Raw genomic sequence first — 20,489 nt, 5'->3', positions numbered from 1 at the left:
CAGCGCCTGTGGGCCGAGCTGGAGTCCAGGAAGAACGAGGTGTTGGCGCTGCAGGCGGAGCACAAGCTGTCCCTGGCAAAGGCCCACGACCGCCTCGCCCAGCTTCAGGAGCAACTTGATGGAAAACTTAAGGAGCTGGAGAACCAGAAGGAAGTCCACACCAAGGAGATAGAAGAGCGTGAGGCTGGCCTGCAGGAGAAAGCAGAGCAAGTGGCCAGACTAGAGGGCCAGCTCCAGGCCCTGCAGGGAGATATGAGCAGCAGGGAGGGCCAGCTGAAGACTAACCAGGATGCCGTGGATGGCCTGCACGAGGAGCTGGGCAGAGTGAAGGCAGAGCTTCAAGCAAAGAAAGCTGAGCTGCAGACTCTACAGGAGGAGCTGAAGAAGAAGAACGCCGACATGCAGGACCTGGTGAACCGGGAACTGTGGGAGAGGAACCGCGAAGTGGAGCGCCTTCAGGACAAGCTGGCGTCCCTCACCGCCAGCACACGAGGCCAGCTGGACGTCAAGGATGAGGAGCTGATGAGGCTGAGGGCAAGGCTGGCCGAGGAAGGTGGCGCAGGGAAGGCCGCTGCCGGGAGTGTGGCCCAGGTGACCGTGGTGACCGGCTCCTGTGGCCCAGACATGCTCACGATGAACAGGCCACTGAACCTGAGCCTGACGGAGGACAGCATTGCGGCGGTGCAGCTCCTGCAGCGGGAGGTGAATCTGGTGCGGGAGGAGGCCAGAGCACTGAGGCTGGAGCGCAGTGACCTCAACAACAAGCTCTCCAGCCTCCAGCAGCTGCACGAAAAGGCCCGCCAGATGCCAGCCACCACAGCCACAAAGGAGAGTGGGGATAGAGTGTCAAGTGACAGCAAGGAAGAAATAAAGAGCCAAGTGAAAGAGCAACAAAGCAAGTCTGTGTGTGACTTCCAGAGCCAGGTGGAGGTGCTGTGCGGGGAGCTGCAGGCCACCAAGAGGAGGATCGGGCAGCAGATGACTCAGGTGAACGTCTGTAAATACAAGGAAGCTTTGCGTAGACACAAGCAGGAAATTACCTCCCTCAGGAAGAGGCTGGCAGACTCCCACAATGCCTGTGACCTGCTGAGGACCCGCCTGGAGGAGCTGGCAGACTTCTTGGAGCGCATCCTGGAGTTGGAGGAGCAGGGACACATCAGCCTGAGCCAGCTGTGCCCCAGCCAGCTGGCCTCCATGCACAAGACACTCGATGAGTCCCGGGCATTGTCTCGCTCCCTCTCCATGTCCCTCATGATTGGGGTGGACCTCACAGACCAGGCTGACCCCACCCTCCTCTCCCTTTCCACGTGGAGTCTTGCGGATGACAACCTTTCCGAGACATACGAGTGCCCCGGCCAGGAGTGTTATGGGGAGGAAGTCCTGCAGGAGGAGGACACTTCAGTGCAAGGTGGATGCCTGCAGATGGAACTCAAGACCAAGGAGTTTGAGGCGTTGGCCCAGAAAATGTCCTTCGTGAATGAGAGGCTGGCAGAGAGCACCCAGCAGGTGAGGGAGCAGGCCAAGGTCATCAGTGAGCTGCGGGCAGAGGTGACTCGTCTCAGAGACCAGGCCCAGCAGCAGCAGCAGCAACAGCACAGCGGCTCCTCTGCTGACTTATCTGAGCCATTGCCTCCACCTCCCCTCCACCTCCTGCAGGACAGTGAGGGACCCGTGGCCTCTGAGGCGGGCGAGGGCTGTGTTGCATCAGATCGCAGCAACCGCTGGGGAGCAAAGAGTGGCTCTTCCACCGACACAGCCATCAAGGCCCACAGCTACCACCTTGGATACCTGCAGCAGCAGCAGCAGCAGACCCTTCAGGAGCGCCGGCACACGGAGGGCAGCAGCAGGCTGGGGCCGGGGCAGGAGCAGGTGTGGGCCCCAGTGTCTCCCTCAGAAAGTGAAGCATGGAGTGAGCCCGACAGGAATGTCTCACTGGCCAGGATAGGCCTGGACACCAGCAGCCTGGGCGGGGCCCCCGACCGCTCCACCTCACGGTCCCGCCAGCACCGCTCCGCAGCTGCCCTCACCTCAGAGTCTGAAGCAGAGGCTGCCCCCGAAGACCCCATTCCAGCCCCCCTCCTCTCCCCTGCCTCAGCCAGCAAGGCCTCCAAGAGGCGGTCAGATGTGGCTGAGCTGCGACGCGTCACCACCAAGCTGCGGGCGGTGGAGCAGCTCAACGACACACTGAGGGCCGAGCTCAACATCTACCAGACCCTCAACCAGCAGCTGCTGCCCCCGTCCCCGGCGCCGCGCCCCGCCACCAGCGACAAGAGTGTGGAGACGCACAAGGGGGAGACAGCTGATGCAGCTGTTGGAGCAGAGGAGGCCAGCCCAGCCCCGGCCCCAGCCCCAGCCCCTGCCCCAGGAGTGCTGACTATCCCTACCTCCTTGCTGGAGGAGATCAGGGGTCTGCGAGGGAAGCTGGAGGAGGCCATCACCAACAATGACCAGCTGCGGGACCAGCTGGAGGCCGCCCTCACTGCCCACCCCCAGGATGAGGCCAGGTTCCTGCACCTCACCGTTGCCATACAGGTCAGTAGTCCTTCACTTCTGGTCACACAAGGCTGTGCTTCACTCAACACTGTTCCATTGTTCTACAGCTTGTTCATAATAAGGATAATATTAGTAGTTCACCTTTGATTATGTATTCTAGATCTAGTTATGATCTTTGCTTTGCTTTGCGCAGTGGCAGTATCGTAACCACTGAGGTTCATCCAAGGTGCATTTTTGCTGGCTATGTGTGGAGCTCCCTTGTTGAGGGTATTGGGAAAGGAGCAATACGTCTACCCTCTGACTGGGAAGGTAGTCTACCCGATCCTCACCTTCATGTGGTGTACACCGTTAGTATACCCTGCGGGATAGAACCAACGGGGAGGGGGGCAGTGACCATCAGCTGCTTTGTTTTATTCCTTTTAGCCTTGACAAGGAGCAAGTCTCCATAACACTACATTGGACTGGCCACCCATTGGTAGCCTCTAATACTTTTATTGAGTTTTTAGAGGCAGGAGCGATGGCCAGAGGGCGGCAGAAGAGAAAGGAATGTATGAGACTGGTGTCTATTAATGTGAATGGTTTAGGTGGTGAGGAAAAGAGGAGAGTGATGATTGAAAATTTTGTAAATGGTAGAGTGGATGTGTTGGGAGTGAGTGAAACACATATTCGAGGAACTGGTGTGAGTGATGGTAGAGAGCGTACGTGGGAGGGTGTGCCTGGGGGGTTGTATGGATGGGGATGGATGAGAAGTATAGAGGCAGGAGTAAGGAAGGATGTGCTATTGTGATGTCTGAAAGAGTGTGGAATGGTGTGACTGATTATGGTTGGAAGGGATAAAGAATTGTGTGGGTGAAAGGAAAAGTAGGTTTAGAAAAGTATGCATGGGTGTGTATTTATGCACCAGTAAATGTAAAAAGTAAAAAAGGACTGAGAGAAAGGGAAGCTTTTTGGGAGGAAGTGAATGCATGTTTGAAGAGTTTTGAGAAAGAAAGGAAACTTATTATGATGGGAGATATGAATGCTAAAGTGGGTGATGAATGTGTGATGGATGTGGTGGGAAAATGGGGGATACCTGGGAAGAATGAAAATGGAGAGTGCCTGGTGGATGTCTGTGCTGCGGGGGGAATGTTCCTAGCGAACACCTTCTTTCAGCACAAGTATATCCACCGATACACATGGAGGAGGGGAGAAGATAATGAGCAAAAAGGATTGATTGATTATGTGGCAGTAGATGAAAGGCTTAGAAAAGAAATTTGTGACACGAAGGTAGTAAGAGGAATGTTCGATAGATCTGACCATCTTGCAGTGCTGGCAAAGTTAAAGCTGAAAGAAAAGTGGGTGTTTGAAAAGAAAGGTGAAGTAAAAAAGGAAATACTGAAGATAGAAAAGGTACAGGAAAAAGAAATAAAAGATGAGTATAACCGTGAAATGGCAGAGGCCTTAAGTGAAAAATGGGAAAGTGTAAAAGATAATACAAATATTGAAAAAGTTTTTGGAACATTTAAAGAAATAATGGTAACTACAACAAAAAAAGTGTTAGGGATGAAAGTGGTGAGAGATGGAAAAAGAAAAGGAAATTCATGGTGGACAGAAGAGATAAGGAGGATAGTAAAAGAGAAAAGGGAACTTTTTAAGAAAACTCAAGAAAGAAATGTGTCTGAACAAGTAAAAAGGGAAAGGAAAAAGAAATATAGAGAATGCAAAATGAAATTAAAACAAGCAATAAAAGAAAGTAAAAAGAGAGTTGATGAAGACTTTGGAAAAAGACTAAGGGAAAAATATAAAGGGAACAGAAAATCATATTGGAAAGAAGTAAAAAACGAAAGAAATGCAGAAAATATCTCCTCAAGTAAAATAAATGAAGTTATGGATGAGAATGGAAAAATGTTGAAAGACGGGGAAGCTGTGAAAGAGAGATGGAGAGAATATTTCAAAAACTTAATGAATTTTGAGGATGGACGTCCAGCAGCTGTAACAGCAGCAGTTTTGAGTAGAGGTAGAGGAGGAGTATATAAAGAAAGAAGTATAACATATGAAGAAGTAAATCAGGCAATAAAAAGATTAAAAAATGGAACGGCAGCAGGAATTGATGGAATCACAGCAGAAATGTTGAAGTGTGGAGGAGATGTAGTCGTGAAATGGATGGTCAAGATATGTGAAGTAGCATGGGAGGGGGGGGGTGCCAGCAGACTGGACAAAAGCCATCATTGTCCCAGTTTACAAGGGGAAGGGCAGGAGAGGGGAATGTGGGAGCTATAGAGGTATAAGTCTCCTGAGTATACCCGGAAAGGTATATGGAAAAGTCATAATAGAGAGGGTGCAAAGACTTACAGAAGAGAAAATCAGTGAAGAACAAGGAGGCTTCAGGAAGGGAAGGGGATGTGTGGATCAGATATTTGCCTTCAGGATGGTAGTAGAAAAAATAATAGCAAAAGGAAAGAAACTATACGCTGCCCTCATGGATTTGGAAAAAGCTTATGACAGAGTTGATTGGATTGCATTGTGGGATGTTTTAAAGATTTATGGTGTGGGAGGAAAACTGCTTAGTGCAATAAAGTCTTTCTATGAGGATGCATCTGCATGTGTCAAAATTACTGGAGAAACAAGTGAACATTTTGAGATAAAAGTGGGCTTAAGACAAGGGTGCATCATGTCACCATGGTTATTCAATATTTATATGGATGGTGTCATTAGAGAAATGAAGGGCAAAGTTGGAGAAGTTGGAGTAAGACTGTTCGATGAGGGAAGGAAGTGGGTACTGAATTCGATACTGTGTGCTTGTGGTGTGAGTAGAATGGATGGAATGAGTAATGAAAGTGTGTACGAGCATTTTGGAATGTGTCACAGGGGTGAAGGGAAGAAGTGTGGAGTGGTGGAAGAAGTGAAGCGACAGACCTCAAAGTGGTTTGGCCACATAGAGCGAATGGAGGAGAGTAAGATGACCAGAAGGGTGTATGTGAGTGAGATAGAGGGAGGGAATGCTAGAGGACGACCTCCGGTGAAATGGAGGGATAGGGTGCAAGAGTACATTGGGGAGAGGGGGAAAAGATCTTTGAGAAACTTTGAGCAGGCAAGGAGGGAGTGTCTGGATAGAGAAAGTTGGAAGCTCTTCTGCCGTGGCCATCCCCTGGTGGGAGCTCCTAGGAGCAGGCGTCGATGAAATGATGATGATGAGTTATGAGTAAATATCTCCTCTTCTTTTCTTCAGACTGCCCAGGAGGAGCAGCGAGAGGCCAGGGAGAAACTTCAAGCTTCCCAGACAGCCATGAAGGAACAGGAAGAAAAATGTCAGCAGTTGAGTCATAAGTTACAGCAGAGTGAGGCTCAGCTAGCACAGCAGCAACAACAACTAGAAGCTGCACACCAGCAGACCTCAGCAGCCCAACAAGAAGCCTCCCAGGCTCTGCAGGGTAAGGAGGTGGCCCTGAAGGAGCAGGCCGCCCAGCTGACTGAAAGAGAGGAGGAAGTGAAGCAGCTGCAGGGCCAAGTTACCCAGCTGCAGGAGCAAGTTACTACAGTTGGAAAGTTGCAGGAGAAACTCCAGAGGCAAGAAACACGGCTGCTGGAGGTGAACAAGGAGAGGATGTCCCTGGTGGGGGAGCGAGCCAGACTGCAGGCCCAGCTTGCCTCGGCCTCCACCCAGGCCCGTCTCCAGGAGTCCCACACGTCCGTTCTTCAGCAGCTGGAGGCTGAGCGATCCACAGTCGCCACCCTTCAGAAAGAGCGCGAATACCTGGTGTCCGAGAAGGAGCGGCTGGAGAAGGGGACAGAGGTGCTGCGGGAAGAAGTGGCCAACCTGCAGGCCAAGATTACCTACCTGAGGGCGCGCCACAGCCACGGCCCAGCTGCAGGACCACAACAGCCACAGCTGCAGCAGGCCCTCCCTCAGCAACAACACAATAATGAATACCACAAGAACAGCAGCTGTGTGACGGAAAAGTTGACAACCCCAGAGGACACGGAGCAGTGTGTGGAGCAGCAGGCAATGCTGATGAGGCAGCTGACGGCACAACTGGAGGCTGAGAGGCAGCTGACCGCCAACCTGCAGCTGCAGCTGAAGACCCTGAGGAACACTGCCTCTGCCTGCCCACCCACCACCACCGCCATCACCACCACCGCTGCATCCCCCACACACTGCCACGACTGTGAGTACCTTACTGCATACAATGAGTTTCATTTTGTAGTAATGTTTATAATTTTGTTAAAATTTATTCACCAGTAATCTTTTTATTTGGCTGAATTCCTGTTTAGCTGATAAATAATCCTTTGAATCAACTTGGCATCAACCAGGATGTAATGGCCAGTAAAGTCTGAGCTGGGACTTTCGGCAGCATTATTAATTGTGTTTCCTCCATGTCCTCAGCCGTGGTGGAGGCCATCAGTTCACCTGAGAGTGTCACCAGCATTGAGTACTACCCCCAACCCCTGCCAGACCCCAGCATGCTGTGGCGGCGGCACAGCCCCGGCCCTGCGGCAACACACTCACAGCGGGAGCGCCGGTCCACCAGCAGTGGACGGCGGCGGGAGAGAGACTCCTCGGGCCGCCGGGTGTCCTCACACTGGTCAGAGAACAAGGAGAACATCTACATGTCCTCCACCCTCCCCACCACCACCACCACCACCACCACCAGCTCCACCACCAAGAGGAGTCGCCTGTCCCACACCCCCCTCCACCACTCCGAGGAAGAGGACATTGACGGAGGCACCACCTCGGGCGAGTCACCTGACCTGGGCATCGGGTCAGACCACCACTTCTCCAGCCTGGAGCGTGGCACCACTGCGCACCACCACCGCGACCACCACACCGCCGCCCCCATCACACGCATCATCCCTGTTTCACCACCACCACCCACCCCGCTGTGCTCAGAACCCAGTAAGTCTTTCCCCTTTACTCCACCATTCCCACCAGTCATATATGCATTGAAATCATGAGCCAATGAATATTCCCACAGACAAAACCATCACTTCCTGGTAATATACTCCAACCATTCCATTCAAGTGTTAAATGCTTGAGTCTGCCTTTCTGTTTTCCGTAAAGCTAAGTGTCCTAACCATTTAAATCCAAAGACTAGGGTGACTAAAGAGACTGAATGGTGCAGCACTTACACTTAAAGAGAAATGGCCCTTACGACACGCTCAGTAACGCAGTAGTAATGCAGTGTGATTGAGGAAGCTTAGTAATGGTTCTAATGGGTGATGGCCGGTCAGTAAGGTGTGACTGGGAACGGCTGACTGTGTAGTGCTAAGTGGCGAGGAATAGCCCTTCAGAGATGCTCATTAATAAGTAGCAATGCAGTGTAGGAGCCTAGCGGAGGGTACTAATGTATGGTGGCTGATCAGTAGGGTTGTAACTGGGTATTGCTGACTGTTTAGTAGTACCTAGTAGTGGGAGCGGTGAGTAGAGGGCTTTTTTTACTGCACTCTTTTTGTTGTTCTTGAGCAGTCTCCTTTGCTGTAAAAAAAAAAAAAAATGTTGCTCTAAAGACTGCTGTAAAAAAAAAAGTCGCTCTAAAGACTGCTGTAAAAAAAATATAAAAAGTTGCTCTAAAGACAAGTCCATTAACAGGGTAGTAATGCAATGTAGAGGGAGCCTAGCGGAGGGGTCTAATGGATGATGGCAAGTTAGTTTGGTGTGACTGGGAATGGCTGACTGTTAGTACTAAGTGTTGGGGTCTGACTGGTTGCTTTATTGGTAGTTCTGAGGTGGGAGGAACTTGTCAGGTCGCTTCTTGCCTCTTCCTGTCCCCAGTCTCCCCCAGGCTTACTAGTTCCACCTGTAGCTCACCTTGTTCTCTGCCCCCCAGCCCCCACCAACCTCCGGGGCCTCAGCAGTGAGTACCATGTCACATTCTCTCGCTGCCTGCCACACACACACGGGTCCAGATGGTTCAGTATAGCCTGACACATACATGAAGTCCATTTGGGTGGGGCTTGAACCTTCTCATAGCGCTGTCACATCACCTGGAATACATCACTTGCTCTCATTACTTCAAATTCTGTATATGTTTTGTATAAATTGAATAAGATTTGGCAGCGCTATGGTCAGACTACCCCAGCCTGACTTCACAGCTGAGTCTGGCTATGGGAACACACACACACATTCCCTCCAACACTCCATTACAGATGTTGGTTTTGTGTTGGAAGAAATAGAAGGGGGGCTATTTGTTTCCTCTTTTTTATTTATTTTATTTTATTTTTGTGCCCTTGAGCTGCTTCCCATCCTATAAAATAGAATAATAAGTCTCACCGGAATGTGTTGAGGAAGACCAAACAAACCCTGGGCCATCTGGACGCCCTCTGCCTGGCGTGATGCTGCTACTGCTCCCTTTCTCCTGCCGAGTCCTCAGGCGCCTCACACACACACGCACCCTTGCTTTGCTGCATCTTGAGAAGCTTTTCATCTCGATACTTCACCACCACTCTGTCTTTCTCGACATACCTCAGTTTTCATACTTTGATGCACTGGTTTGAATATAACACACATTATATTTCTCCCTTAAGTCTTTCTATGGTCCTTGCCGAATCAAATGGATACTAAGTGACAGATAAAGTGTCTCCCATCCATCACTGGTCTTGTAGCGAGCTCTGAAGGCTGCTGTTTTGATTACTAGATTACTGTGCTACACTTCAAAGATTTTTCAGTTCCTTGGAAATTTCTTACTTTCACATTGGTATTGTCTGTGAATGTGTACTTGTGCATGGAGTACATCAGACGTGTGTGGGTGTGCATGCGTGTGTATGTGCAACACTCTACATCTTCATGCATCTTGAAGGTGAGAAATCCCATGAAAGGAAAATAACTAGAATAGATCAACTAAATCTAGAGAGTTAGCATCTCACTAGTCTCCTGCCTGCAGTAGTCCATGCTTGTTCCTGGCTTGTCATCAGCATTCAGGAGTGCAGCAATTCATACTTTATGCTGAACCACCAGCAGCATGTTCACCATGTTTTGAAGTGAAGGTGTTGGCTCCATGCACCACCTTATACCATGCAAGAAAGAAATCTAAATTTTTGTTCTTTTAGATTCATTTGTCTGTACGGTGTGGTCCCTTGAAGGTGAGTCTTTTAATACAATGTAGTGTCATTCTTTCATGCCTTTGAGAATTTTCTTCAGTAGTGTTTCTGCCATACATCTTTAAGGCCTGGATAGGTGAGTTTGATCAGTGTGTTCTGCTGCAGGTCACAGTGCACTGACGGTGGAGAACCAACAGCTTCGAGAGGAGAGCGAGAACCTCAAGGTGCACCTCGCCTCAACCAAGGAAACCCTCAAGGAGGCGCTCGACAAACTGTGTCGTGCCAACCAGCGGAAGGAAAACGTGGAGCGCGCCATCTGCAAGCAGCTGCACAAGACCCATGATGTCCTGAAGAAGGCCAAGTCCCACCTGAAGCAGGTCAACACCCTGCCCCAGTAGCATGACCCAGACCCAACAACTGACATTGACTTTACAGACTTGAGGAGGCCGACACCCAGTGCCTCGGCCCCTCACCAGGAGTGACCTCTACTAGTGCCAAAATCATAATGTGGACATGATCAAAACCTTACTTCGACAATCCTCTGTAACCATCAATGGGGAACACGGACAGTACAAGGGCCCAGGGAATATTGGTGTTAACAATGCCATAGGGCCAAACAAAACACTGTGTCTCCCTCACACTGGTGAGCCTTGAATGGACTCCCAGTGTGACTATTCGCCAATCATTCAATCAGACGTCTTTAGTGTATTGTACTAAATCTCATGTGATAACTGTTACCAAGAACCTCATGGCTCTCGGCCGCCTCGTGGTGGACACAGGCAGGGCGGAGCACCAGCAATATTTTTAGTGGTTCCCGTGGGTAAAAGTCACTCACGATGAACAATCTCTCGTAGGTCCTCTTCTGTGATTGCACCAGCTCATATCAGGTTTTTGTTTCTCCTTAAGGGTTATCTTTACTGGGATAAGGGTGTCACGTTTCGTTGCCATCGGCCGAGTGTTGACTGTGCTGCCATTTCCTGTAGACATTCCAGTGACGTCTTGTGTGGCACCCTATCGCCACTCTGACCCCTTCCTCCCCTCTGTATCCTTGATGCCGTCCGCCTCTCTTGGGAAGAGCTGTAAGAGTCCTGCGCATTGGGAGGTCGAGAGAATTTTGGTTGCCGTCCAGTCGGTTGTTTCGGTTGATTAGGGTGTGCTTGTGACGCCCGCGCCCTTCCTGGTGCTGCCGGTCGGGACTGGGCCAAGCCTCAGTCTTCTGTTTGTGACCAGTAAGAAGAGGCTCGTGGGATGACCCCTGCTCCCCCGCACGCTACCAAGGGTCCCCACTGAGCAAGAGCCCTTGATGGTCCCTCCGTCACAAGATCCTTAAGCAACACTGATTCTCCTCCCTCCGGTCTGTACTACTACTACCTTCTGTCCTACTTCGCCCCCCACCTCTCCCCTTACCTAATCGCTGTAGCATCTTTCCTGTTACTGCTCACGCTTCATAGAGCTGACAATACTTCAGTTGTTGTGAAATGTCAAAGTTTGTAGCGTCCAGTTCATGACTTTCTCAATGCTTGTCGTAAGTGCAACTCGTTTTCAGCAAATGCAAAAAAGAAAAAAAATCAAAGAAAAAGTTTAGTTGATGTTACTTTCTTGATACTGAATGTAGTGGGTAAGATGCTAGCAGCAGGACAGTCAACACTCATCATAGCATTATAAGAGACCTTTGTTTTGGCCAGAAGCTTAATGTATAAGGAAGAAGATTGGTTGCTTCAGTGATTGATCTGTATATTTCAGTGCATCAGCCACACTCCTGTAAAATAATCCAACTTGTACAGTGTCATTGAGAGTGTATATATTTTATACAAATGTGGCTGTCTTCCAGAACTCTGAGTGCGTACAAAGTAAGATAAAGGGGTGTTTATGGAGCCACGCGTGAGGCTGTGTCAGTGGATCCAGATAAAGGTGCACAGTCAAGAGATGGAGTAGTTTCTTTATCCTTTTGTGTGTTGTAGGAAGAGGCATAGGTCCCAGCACCATACTTGGGGCAGGTGATGGGCTCAGTAAGCAAGGGAGATAGGCAAGGAAAGGGAAGGGACGGGCAGGGAGTCGAACAGCTGACATGAGACTTGACTCTGGTGATAAGCAAGACAAAAAGACACTCCCACAGGGCAGGTGATGGACTCAGTAAGCAAGGGAGATGGGCAAAGAAAGGGCAGGGAAGGGAGGGAATGGGGCAAGGAAAGGAGCCGAACAACTGATGTGAGGCTTGACCCTGGTGATAAGCAAGACAAAAAGACACTCCCACAGGGCAGGTGATGGACTCAGTAAGCAAGGAAGATGGGCAAGGAAAGGGCAGGGAAAGGAGCCAGGCAGGTGATGGGGAAGATGGGCAAGGAAAGGGCAGGGAAAGGAGCCAAACAACTGATGTGAGGCTTGACCCTGGTGATAAGCAAGACAAAAAGACACTCCCACAGGGCAGGTGATGGGCTCAGTAAGCAAGGGAAATGGGCAAATAAAGTGAAGGGAAGAGAGGGAATGGGGCAGGGAAGGGAATCGAACAGCTGACGTGAGACTTGACCCTGGTGATAAGCAAGACAAAAAGTCACTCCCACAGGGCAGGTGATGGGCTCAGTAAGCAAGGGAAATGGGCAAATAAAGTGAAGGGAAGAGAGGGAATGGGGCAGGACAGCTGACGTGAGACTTGACCCTGGTGATAAGCAAGACAAAAAGTCACTCCCACTGGGCAGGTGATGGGCTCAGTAAGCAAGGGAAATGGGCAAGGGAAGGGAAGGGAAGGGAGGGAATGGGGCAGGGAAAGGAGCCGAACAACTGATGTGAAGCTTGACCCTAGGCAGTAAGATGGACAGAGAGCTACTCCCACAATTTTCCATGCCTGAAGGAGACAAACAAACCACAATAAGAAATATATGTTTTATCTGACCACCAAGGGGTCTTAGGTAGGCTGGATATCACTAAGATCACTAAGACTAACCCACCAAGCAGTCCTCCAAAGCAGCAATATAAATTCTAAATCCACAACATTGGCATTACTCTTGATCAGCTGAGCCAGTCATAACAAAAACACTCAATTGGCCAGATATGAAGCACCATTTCTAGAGTTGTACATAAAGCATCAGGGTTATGGATACATGTTTATAATGAAAATCCCCTGTCGTCAGTTAGATATAAGATGGCATGGAGACAGGACAACACAAGATTAACTCAAATTCTGTATACTATAACTAGGTAAATGCATCCACACACACACACACACTGACAAATGCACACTCACACACCTGCTCACTGCCTGTCGGTGAAGGTAAATTCTATGTGTCCAACTGGCTCATTGATCAGTTTGGAGACGCAGTCCAACTCACCTCCCAGCCAGCCCACTCGGTACCGCAACATGAGCTGAAAGACACAAGGATGTTCAAGACTCTTATCTTCGTTCTAAGTGGAGGTACTAGATAGTCATTGGCACTCTTAATAGCTACAGCAGATATGGAAATCAGAGCATCAGTGTCATATATGAATTCATTGAAGAAAGCTATACTTATTACTGGCTAGCCTAACATACTTGATAGAGAAAATGAGGAGATACTTGATATTAATTTCTGATTGTTTTTCTGTTGATAACCTTACAAAAAGGAAACTAGTGCGTTATTTCCATATATGAATTTACTGAAGGAAGCTTTACTACTTACTGGCTAACTTACTTGATAAGGGAAATTACCAGTCATTGATTTAGGTAAAGAGTTGAAAAATCTGTACAAGAATAGATTCCTGGTTATGACCCAAATACCTGGTTGTTTTCACTGGTGCAGCCTGTCCCTAATTCTGCATCTATGCCATCTAACCATGTCTGCACTGCCACCCAGCTTACCTGTAATATCACTGCCTGTAGGTTTTGCTCGACCATCCTACGGCCAATACAGGACCGTGGGCCATGGCCGAAGGGGAGGACGAGGAAGGGATGGGCCGGCGGAGCCTTGTGCAGCCAGCGTTCAGGCAGGAAGTGTAGAGGGTCATGGAAGTACTCTGGCAGGCGGCTGCTGACTTGGTTCTGTGTTACCAGAATGGTCTGTGAGGGAGAGGGCAAAGGGTGAGTTTCTCTCTTATACGAGCCAACTTCAGTAACTGATCCACTCACACTGCATTCCATTTTAAGACCGTCATATAACCCTGCAGTTGTGGCGCCAAGAATTGAACGCCCCTCCATTTTAAGACATGAAAAAATTTAGGACAGAGGCAATATTATTTATTTTTTGTTTGCCTAATTAGCTATCTGAAAGTATAAGGCTATAGTCAATCCATTTCAAATAGTCCATCAAGGCATTAGCTTCCGTGAGCTTCCCTCTGCTCTGCCACACAGTACCAACACTTATTTTTTCCTCTCATATGTTACCTATAGCTAACATATGAGAGGAAAAGATAGGTGTTGGGACTGTGTAGTAGAGGGGAGGAAAGGACCCACGTAAGTCAACGCCTCAACGGACTATTTGAAATGGTTTGACTATAGGAGGATGTCTGAATCTTTTATCATAATTTTTACTTATTTAATTGTTCTTATGCCAAAGTTCCCAGCAATCAGGTCCTATCCATGTTGGCAGTGGCAGATATTTTACACTAGGGTCCATGCTTAGTTCAAGACGAGAAGTTTTATAAATATATGTCCTCACAATACCCGTCACTACTCTGCCAAGGCCCAAAGGACACCCCTCAAAACCTTACATCCTTGGGTATCCTGTAACCTCGGATGACAGTGTCCTCCTGCAGGATCCGCCCCACCCCTATGGAGATTGGGTGCAGGCGGTATGTCTCCTTCATCACCGCCTTCAGGTACTTGGCCTCGCTCAGCACAGGCACCGTCACCTGTTGGTCATGATTATTTTAAGAGCAGAGATGAGCACCGAGGCCACGCACAGCTGTAGCATGTGCCCCAACTTTACTTACTTCACTAGGCTGCTAATGAAGTGTAATGCTGCAATTTACTCATCAATGTCAACTTTACTTACTTTCCTAGGCTGCTAATCAACTGTAATGCTGCAACTTACTCATCAATACCATTATGTACTTAGGCCTCATGCTCACCTTGCCTCCAGAGCCCTCCAGCAGCCTCTTTGCCTCCTTTGCTAATAAGTCCTGCTTCTCGGGGTTGTTGGCCAGACAGTGCAGCACGTAGGTCAGTGTGTAGGCACCCTGAGGGAAAAGTAGAGAGAAAACATTACCAACAGAAATTTCAGGGATGTGCTATACAGCATGAAGGTCCTGTGGGAAGATAGAAAGTATACGAGGGATGTTGACCAATCCATGCACACGACTGCACTCTAATATTTCTTCTCCTTGATATGAGTAGTAGCCAGGATAGTGTGAATGAATTTGATATCTTGTATGTAGAAGGCATTGAGGGGCAGCAACAGAAGAATGGCATAGGGAGATTAATGCATAAGGCACATAATGCAGGCATATATCTTAGGGAAGAAGGACAAGAGGGAGGACCTTCATTTTTACGTCAATGTGAAAAGACAAAATGTGTAGTTTTTCGCATTGTACCGTGTCAACGCCGCCCAGGAGCAAGTCAATTACTAGACCCACGATGTCCTTATCCTCGAGACCACTCTCAAAGAAGGACTCGAGAATGCTGCTGGAGCCTTTCTCTTCTGGCTCTTCCTTCCCTGCTGCCTCCCTCTCTTGACGGGCGTGCCGCAGCTCATCATCTTTACTTTCGACGTACTTGAGTGCAATTCTGTGAGGAGGAAAATATGTAGAAGTAATCTGGGTGCATCATGTGGAATGAACTTAATAATAGTAAGGCACTGTGCAAAAAGATGAAGCATATGCAAACAGAATGCTATATTAGGTAAAATTTGATTAGGATAATTCCATTCAACTCCAGAAAGGAAACTAAGGACGTTGAACGAAAAGTTGAAGATGAAGAAGATTAAGTGAAATTCGCATTGTGTTAGTGAGTTCCCAACATCAATGGCTGGCTCTCAACTACTCTACTTTACCTGGGGGCATATTCTTAACTCTATCCGATCCGAGGGGGGACAAATCTGGCCTCCCCTCAGGCACTTTGATCAAAACGATACACTTTTCTTTCTTATCAACTCTAAAAGAAATACCGTCTTACAGAAAAACGCAGAAAATACCCAAGATTAACGTGTGATAACAATAAGAAGCATATGAATCATCGTTAAACCTTCCGGGACCCTAGCACATATTTGACAGGCTTTTTGAAGGATTTTTGGGCATTTCCAGGGGTTGTATAATGACCCTGGTGGTAATTTGACCTTCTATGCTATGATTGTGAAGAGGGCAATAGTTGAGGTGAGAGGTGGAGGCGTTTGAGGATACCTGGAACCCTACCTGTAGAGTGTGTCCTGGGCCCGCACGAGTCTCCGGTACTTGGGGGTGTCCAGGTAGCGCCACAGTTGCAGGCCGTTGTCCGTGGGTAGCGTGACGGCGTTGGTTTCATCCGCCGCGGCCATGAGAGCGTCGGCCTCATCGTTGTGGTCTGTGAGGTTGCCGAGGCGCGCGTCCAACAGGCTGGTCGTGGTCACTGGAGGGAGAGGTTCATTTTCTAGCTCATCCAAAAGAGTATATCGTCACCCTCATAAAATAATCGCCTAAGTCATTTTTCAGCGATTTTCAGGTTTTTGTCTACATCGTTTTTTCAACATGACGGCCATTTTTGTAGTTTCCTTCGTCATTCAGGGTTTGAGTGTTCTAGAATTGGCCTCTTCATTTCTGCCTAAATCTTAAGCCAAATGAGATAATGACAGTTCTTTTCTGATTTCCTGTAAAGTAGAAAATAATGACTTGGGCGGTTTGTTTACGAAGGTTATGATATTACAGTGTACGCGATATCATGACCGTGGTAAAATACAAACAGGTAATCTCGACCACGTGGGTAGCAACAAAGTCCATATACACCAAGTCAAGTCATACGCAGGTTTGTGGGAGGAGACACGGCCGAGGCGTGGTTTATGCGTGACACTACTTGGAGCCAAACTAGAGAATGTAGAAACAGGGATTTAGAGAAAACGAGGAAAGGCGTACTAATTTTCAATCACTTCAACATGCCCTCCCTCACACCCCACACTGCCGTTTGTAGTCATTGAAATTACAGTCACGCAATAGCACAATAAAAAGACATATTTTTTCGTCAGTGGCTTGCCTGAACGCGCTGTGAAAGAAGGCGAGAATGCACATCCAGAGTGCATATACGGCCCCAACTTTAGTCACCCCTGAACTGGTGGGTATTTTTTTTCTTTTTTTTGGCTCCAAGTGACGTCATCCCGCTGCTCCGCTCCAAAACCGCCTCCTGCGCAGTTTTGAAGCAGAGTGACTTGACTTGGTATATATAGACTTAGGGTAGCAATACTCACGCTCCAGGAAGACCCGTTTGCCTATGTTCATGAAGTGCGGGACACGGCCCGACCCTTCACTTCGCACCTTGGCCACCACGTCCACGAACTCCCGAGCCACCTGTTGACCCCAATAGATTAATAACAGTTCTTTACCTGATGAATAACTAAAGAATACTCGTGATGTGGCTAAGATCATAATAGCTTTGTCATAGTGAGTAGCGGGCTTTTTTTTCATTATTGTTTCCATTTTTTTTGCCCTTGAACTGTCTCCTTGCTGTAAAAAAAAAAAGAAAAAAAAAATGTTATGAGCATACGTGAAGACCTTGCAGCCTTACCTCGTCAACGTGCGGCAGGCGGCTGGTGACGGCGGAGACCCGGCTGAGGGATTTCTGGGCCCGACGCCGCAGCTCCCACCAGTGCTTTCCGTTCCTGAGAGAGAGAGACCACACGATCCACTGTTGCGCATTGCCTACACGCACTTTAAGGCCATTCAGTCAGTAGAGAACTTGGAGTGGTTATATAAACGCGCCCATTTGGCATTTTCCGCTTCCTACCTCACGAAGTTCTGCAATCATATGCCTTTCACTGACCTTCACGCCTCTCGGAAAACCGTAGAAAGAAGTGTAAATATATAGAGGCGCGTTCAAAACCAACATTTACAGAGAACTTAAGTACAAAGACCAAGAAACAAAAAAAAAAAAAAAAGAATAGCACATCGCATTCTCGATCTCACGTTGGCAGGAGTCCCCCAGTGCTGAACATGTGAGGGCGGTCGAGACAGTACTTTCACGTTTTGGAATAGTACTACACACAAAGGAAAACGATCACCAACGGCAGATCTAATGAAGAGAAAGAACAACAGAAAAAAGAACAGCACGTCGAATACTCACGTTGGCAGGAGTCCCCCAGTACTGTACATGTGAGGGCGGTCGAGGCGGTACTTCTGCAGGGCGATGTGGGAGCGGCGGCACGGGTAGCGGCCATCCTTCGCGTACATCGTCTCTATGTCCTCGGGGTCAAACAACAGCAGAAGGTTCACGTTCCCCGGCAGCCTCTCCCGCACGATGGGCCCGAACTGCTGCAGCTTGAGGCGTCCCGAGTGGTGCAAGCGGCTGAAGGAGTACTGGCCTGGTGGAGAAGGGGGGAAGAGGGGATGGATGTTCGTTGTTAGGGTGAACTATAAAGAAACAAGTGTTAATAGAACAAAAACTGTGCTAGATCGGCGTCGCATGACCCTCCCATTAATTTTTATTATGCAACTAGGGGTCTAAAATGGAAAATGCTGAAAGTAAAGATGGCGCCACTATAAACACTTGCCTGCGCCACAACGGGCTGGGGCCGACCATCAGGCCCTACTATGAAGGCCTACTGGCGCCACAGGCCAAGACGTAAAAAAGGAAAAAAAAAAGCTGACTTTGTTTATAATGCCATGTTGTAGGGTTCATCAGGGCTAACAAATGTTATTATACAATGTCATGTCTACAATGCATGGGTAAGCCAGGAAAACAACTTGAAGGGAACAACAACAACAACAACAACAACACTAGGAAGATGGACAATCTGTTGATCTTCGTCTGCGACGCCGATAAAAATAGCTGCATATATAATCTTTGTGTTTGTGTGTGTGTGTGTGTGTGTGTTCCCAGAGCGTCTGTTTAGCCTCTCTACTCACATCCTGACGCATGAGCTTGTTATATTTTTTTCTGCTTCTGCACGACTGGTTCTGAGCCTAATTTGAAGCCGCCGCTGCTTACGTGCCTCGGCCATGCAAACACACACACACACACACACACACGTCAGAACCATGCACGGTACCCTACAAGACAGTGTGTGTGTGTGTGTGTGTGTGTGTGTGTGTGAATATAGCCCAGCACAGGCCCATATGAGAGGGGGGGGGGGAGGGGCTTATTGAGGTTGTCTGGGTGTTAAGGAAGGGGTGTGGGGTTATAGGAGGGAGTTGTGGGTGTATGGGGTGGTATGAAAGAGGTGTGGGGTGGTATGAGATGGGTATGGGGTTATAAGAAGGAGTTGTGGGTATATGGGGTGGTATTTAAAGGGTGTGGGGTGGTAACTGTGCGGGTGTAAAGTCATTGAAGGCATCCACTCACTCACCTACGTAGGGCAGGTAGTGGTACAGGCCGGCCACCACGGGCAGGGTCGAGGGGCCGGGTATCTCCTCGAAGGGCTTGGCGTCCTCCCAGCTCATCCCGGAGGTGTCTGCGGGAACCAAACGTGACCTGGCATTAGGCATCGCAAAGGAGAGGTCATATTGGTGTTTTCCGTTTGCCTACTACAACATCGTTTTTTGGTTTCCTCCTCTTCGATGCGGTTTCCAGTAGCTTGTGGTCTCTTCCAAGATCTGTATAGGTAGATCTTTGTCTCTTCCTACGCCTCAGTTTAATGACGATAATGATACCTAGTTATTATTTTAACCTAACAATGATAATAATAAGTTACTCATCAGGACAGGCATATACGTTATCCAAGTCTTCTGTAGCGATAATGATGTATAACTGTGATGTTCTAATGCTATATAACTTAATTGCCTTTCCGGTGATTGCAGATAATGATCCAGGCAAGTGTAACCATGTGCGGGCTTTTATTTCACATTTGTTTCCTTTTTTTATGCCCTTGAACTGACTCCTCTGCTGTAAAAAAAAAAAAAAAAAAAAAAAAAAACGTGCGTGAGGGTGAGATTAAAGGAGGAGGAAAATAAAAGACAGCGGCCGGTAGCAACAGTGGAAGGGACAGCTAGCTATAGGTGACAGGTGACAGTTGGTCGTAAACATGTGGGTGCAATAACCTCGTGGCGCAGCACTCAACTTGTAACAGGAACATGCATTAGCACTTATCAGCAATCACCTATTTTGTAAAGCGGCTTAATTATTCTCGATCCTTGACTTTACCCAACATTGCCAAGGATGCCGAAGAATGCCATACTGTATATACCTTTAATTTCACACTTATTACAAAACAGTACACCAAAATCAAAACCAATGTCAGTCATGCAGTAGTCTTCACCTGACAGGGCACGAATGGGAGGGAACCATCCTGCAGGAGAAACAGTCCGGGCCCCAGCATCACATCTTGGCAGCCTTGGACACGCCAGCCGCTCCCCAACAGCCGCTGCCAGCCTGCCCAGCACCACGCCCCTCATAATGCCTTTTCTACTCTATACGTCTCCCTGGCAATGATATGAGGTGTTCTGTCCTTAGCTGAATCTGTGGGGTATCGTTGAATCCAGAACACAGGTGATTCGCTCTCCCTTTTACTGCGTTCTCCACCTCACAGTATTAGTTTTGACACTTTAACGTTGCACTGCTGAGGTGACCGGACACAACCTCCTCAGCCTCCAGCCACGGGCCCAATGAGCTCCATGCATCTCTCTCATTGACGTCATAGAACAGGCTGATTCTCGACGTCACAACTCGTCCGCTGGTGTGCATGCTCTTCAGATGACCTTGGCGATGTTAATCCTCATGCATGGGACTTCTTACTTGTGCTTTTTGAACCTGTCTTAGCTTGAGATGGTATGGGGATCTTGTTTTTTGGCTGTTTAGTGTTGAGTTTGTGGTTCTCTGTGTGTGTGCTGAGTGTGTTATCTCCCTAAGCACAGCAGAACACAGGCTGCCCTCGCGACTTGCTGCTGTGGGGTAACTC

At 48.5% G+C, this 20,489-nt stretch overlaps 2 protein-coding genes across 7 annotated transcripts in view; one reads left to right on the top strand and one right to left on the bottom strand.

Moving 5' to 3' along the window:
• The window catches only part of LOC127004939 (myosin-11-like), a 54,265-nt gene extending 42,831 nt beyond the window's left edge, over positions 1-11,434 (top strand). For 4 of the 6 annotated variants that reach the window (XM_050873232.1, XM_050873233.1, XM_050873235.1 and 1 more), the window contains exons 10-14: positions 4-2,532; positions 5,702-6,638; positions 6,857-7,366; positions 8,298-8,324; positions 9,673-11,434. In XM_050873232.1, coding sequence (XP_050729189.1) covers positions 4-2,532; positions 5,702-6,638; positions 6,857-7,366; positions 8,298-8,324; positions 9,673-9,905 — 4,236 coding nt within the window. In that variant the 3' untranslated portion in view covers positions 9,906-11,434. The remainder of the gene's footprint in view (positions 1-3; positions 2,533-5,701; positions 6,639-6,856; positions 7,367-8,297; positions 8,325-9,672) is intronic. The other 2 variants (XM_050873234.1, XM_050873238.1) reach the window with 1 other exon arrangement.
• Positions 11,435-12,373: 939 nt separating this feature from the next.
• Positions 12,374-20,488, bottom strand: LOC127004940 (cytochrome P450 302a1, mitochondrial-like). Its single transcript, XM_050873239.1, has 11 exons — positions 19,851-20,488; positions 18,942-19,046; positions 17,720-17,957; positions 17,165-17,258; positions 16,848-16,947; positions 15,826-16,018; positions 15,010-15,202; positions 14,548-14,655; positions 14,188-14,328; positions 13,340-13,537; positions 12,374-12,867 (listed from the first exon to the last, which is right to left on the bottom strand). Exons 1-11 carry the CDS (start codon positions 19,984-19,986, stop codon positions 12,757-12,759), a joined length of 1,617 nt encoding a protein of 538 aa, XP_050729196.1. The 5' UTR covers positions 19,987-20,488; the 3' UTR covers positions 12,374-12,756.
• Position 20,489: the final 1 nt, after the last annotated feature.

Source organism: Eriocheir sinensis, chromosome 29 (genome assembly GCF_024679095.1).
Source record: "Eriocheir sinensis breed Jianghai 21 chromosome 29, ASM2467909v1, whole genome shotgun sequence".
NCBI classification, from domain to species: Eukaryota; Metazoa; Arthropoda; class Malacostraca; order Decapoda; family Varunidae; genus Eriocheir; species Eriocheir sinensis.
Note: the sequence above shows the minus strand (reverse complement) of the source record. Positions and strands in the feature narration are given on the sequence as shown.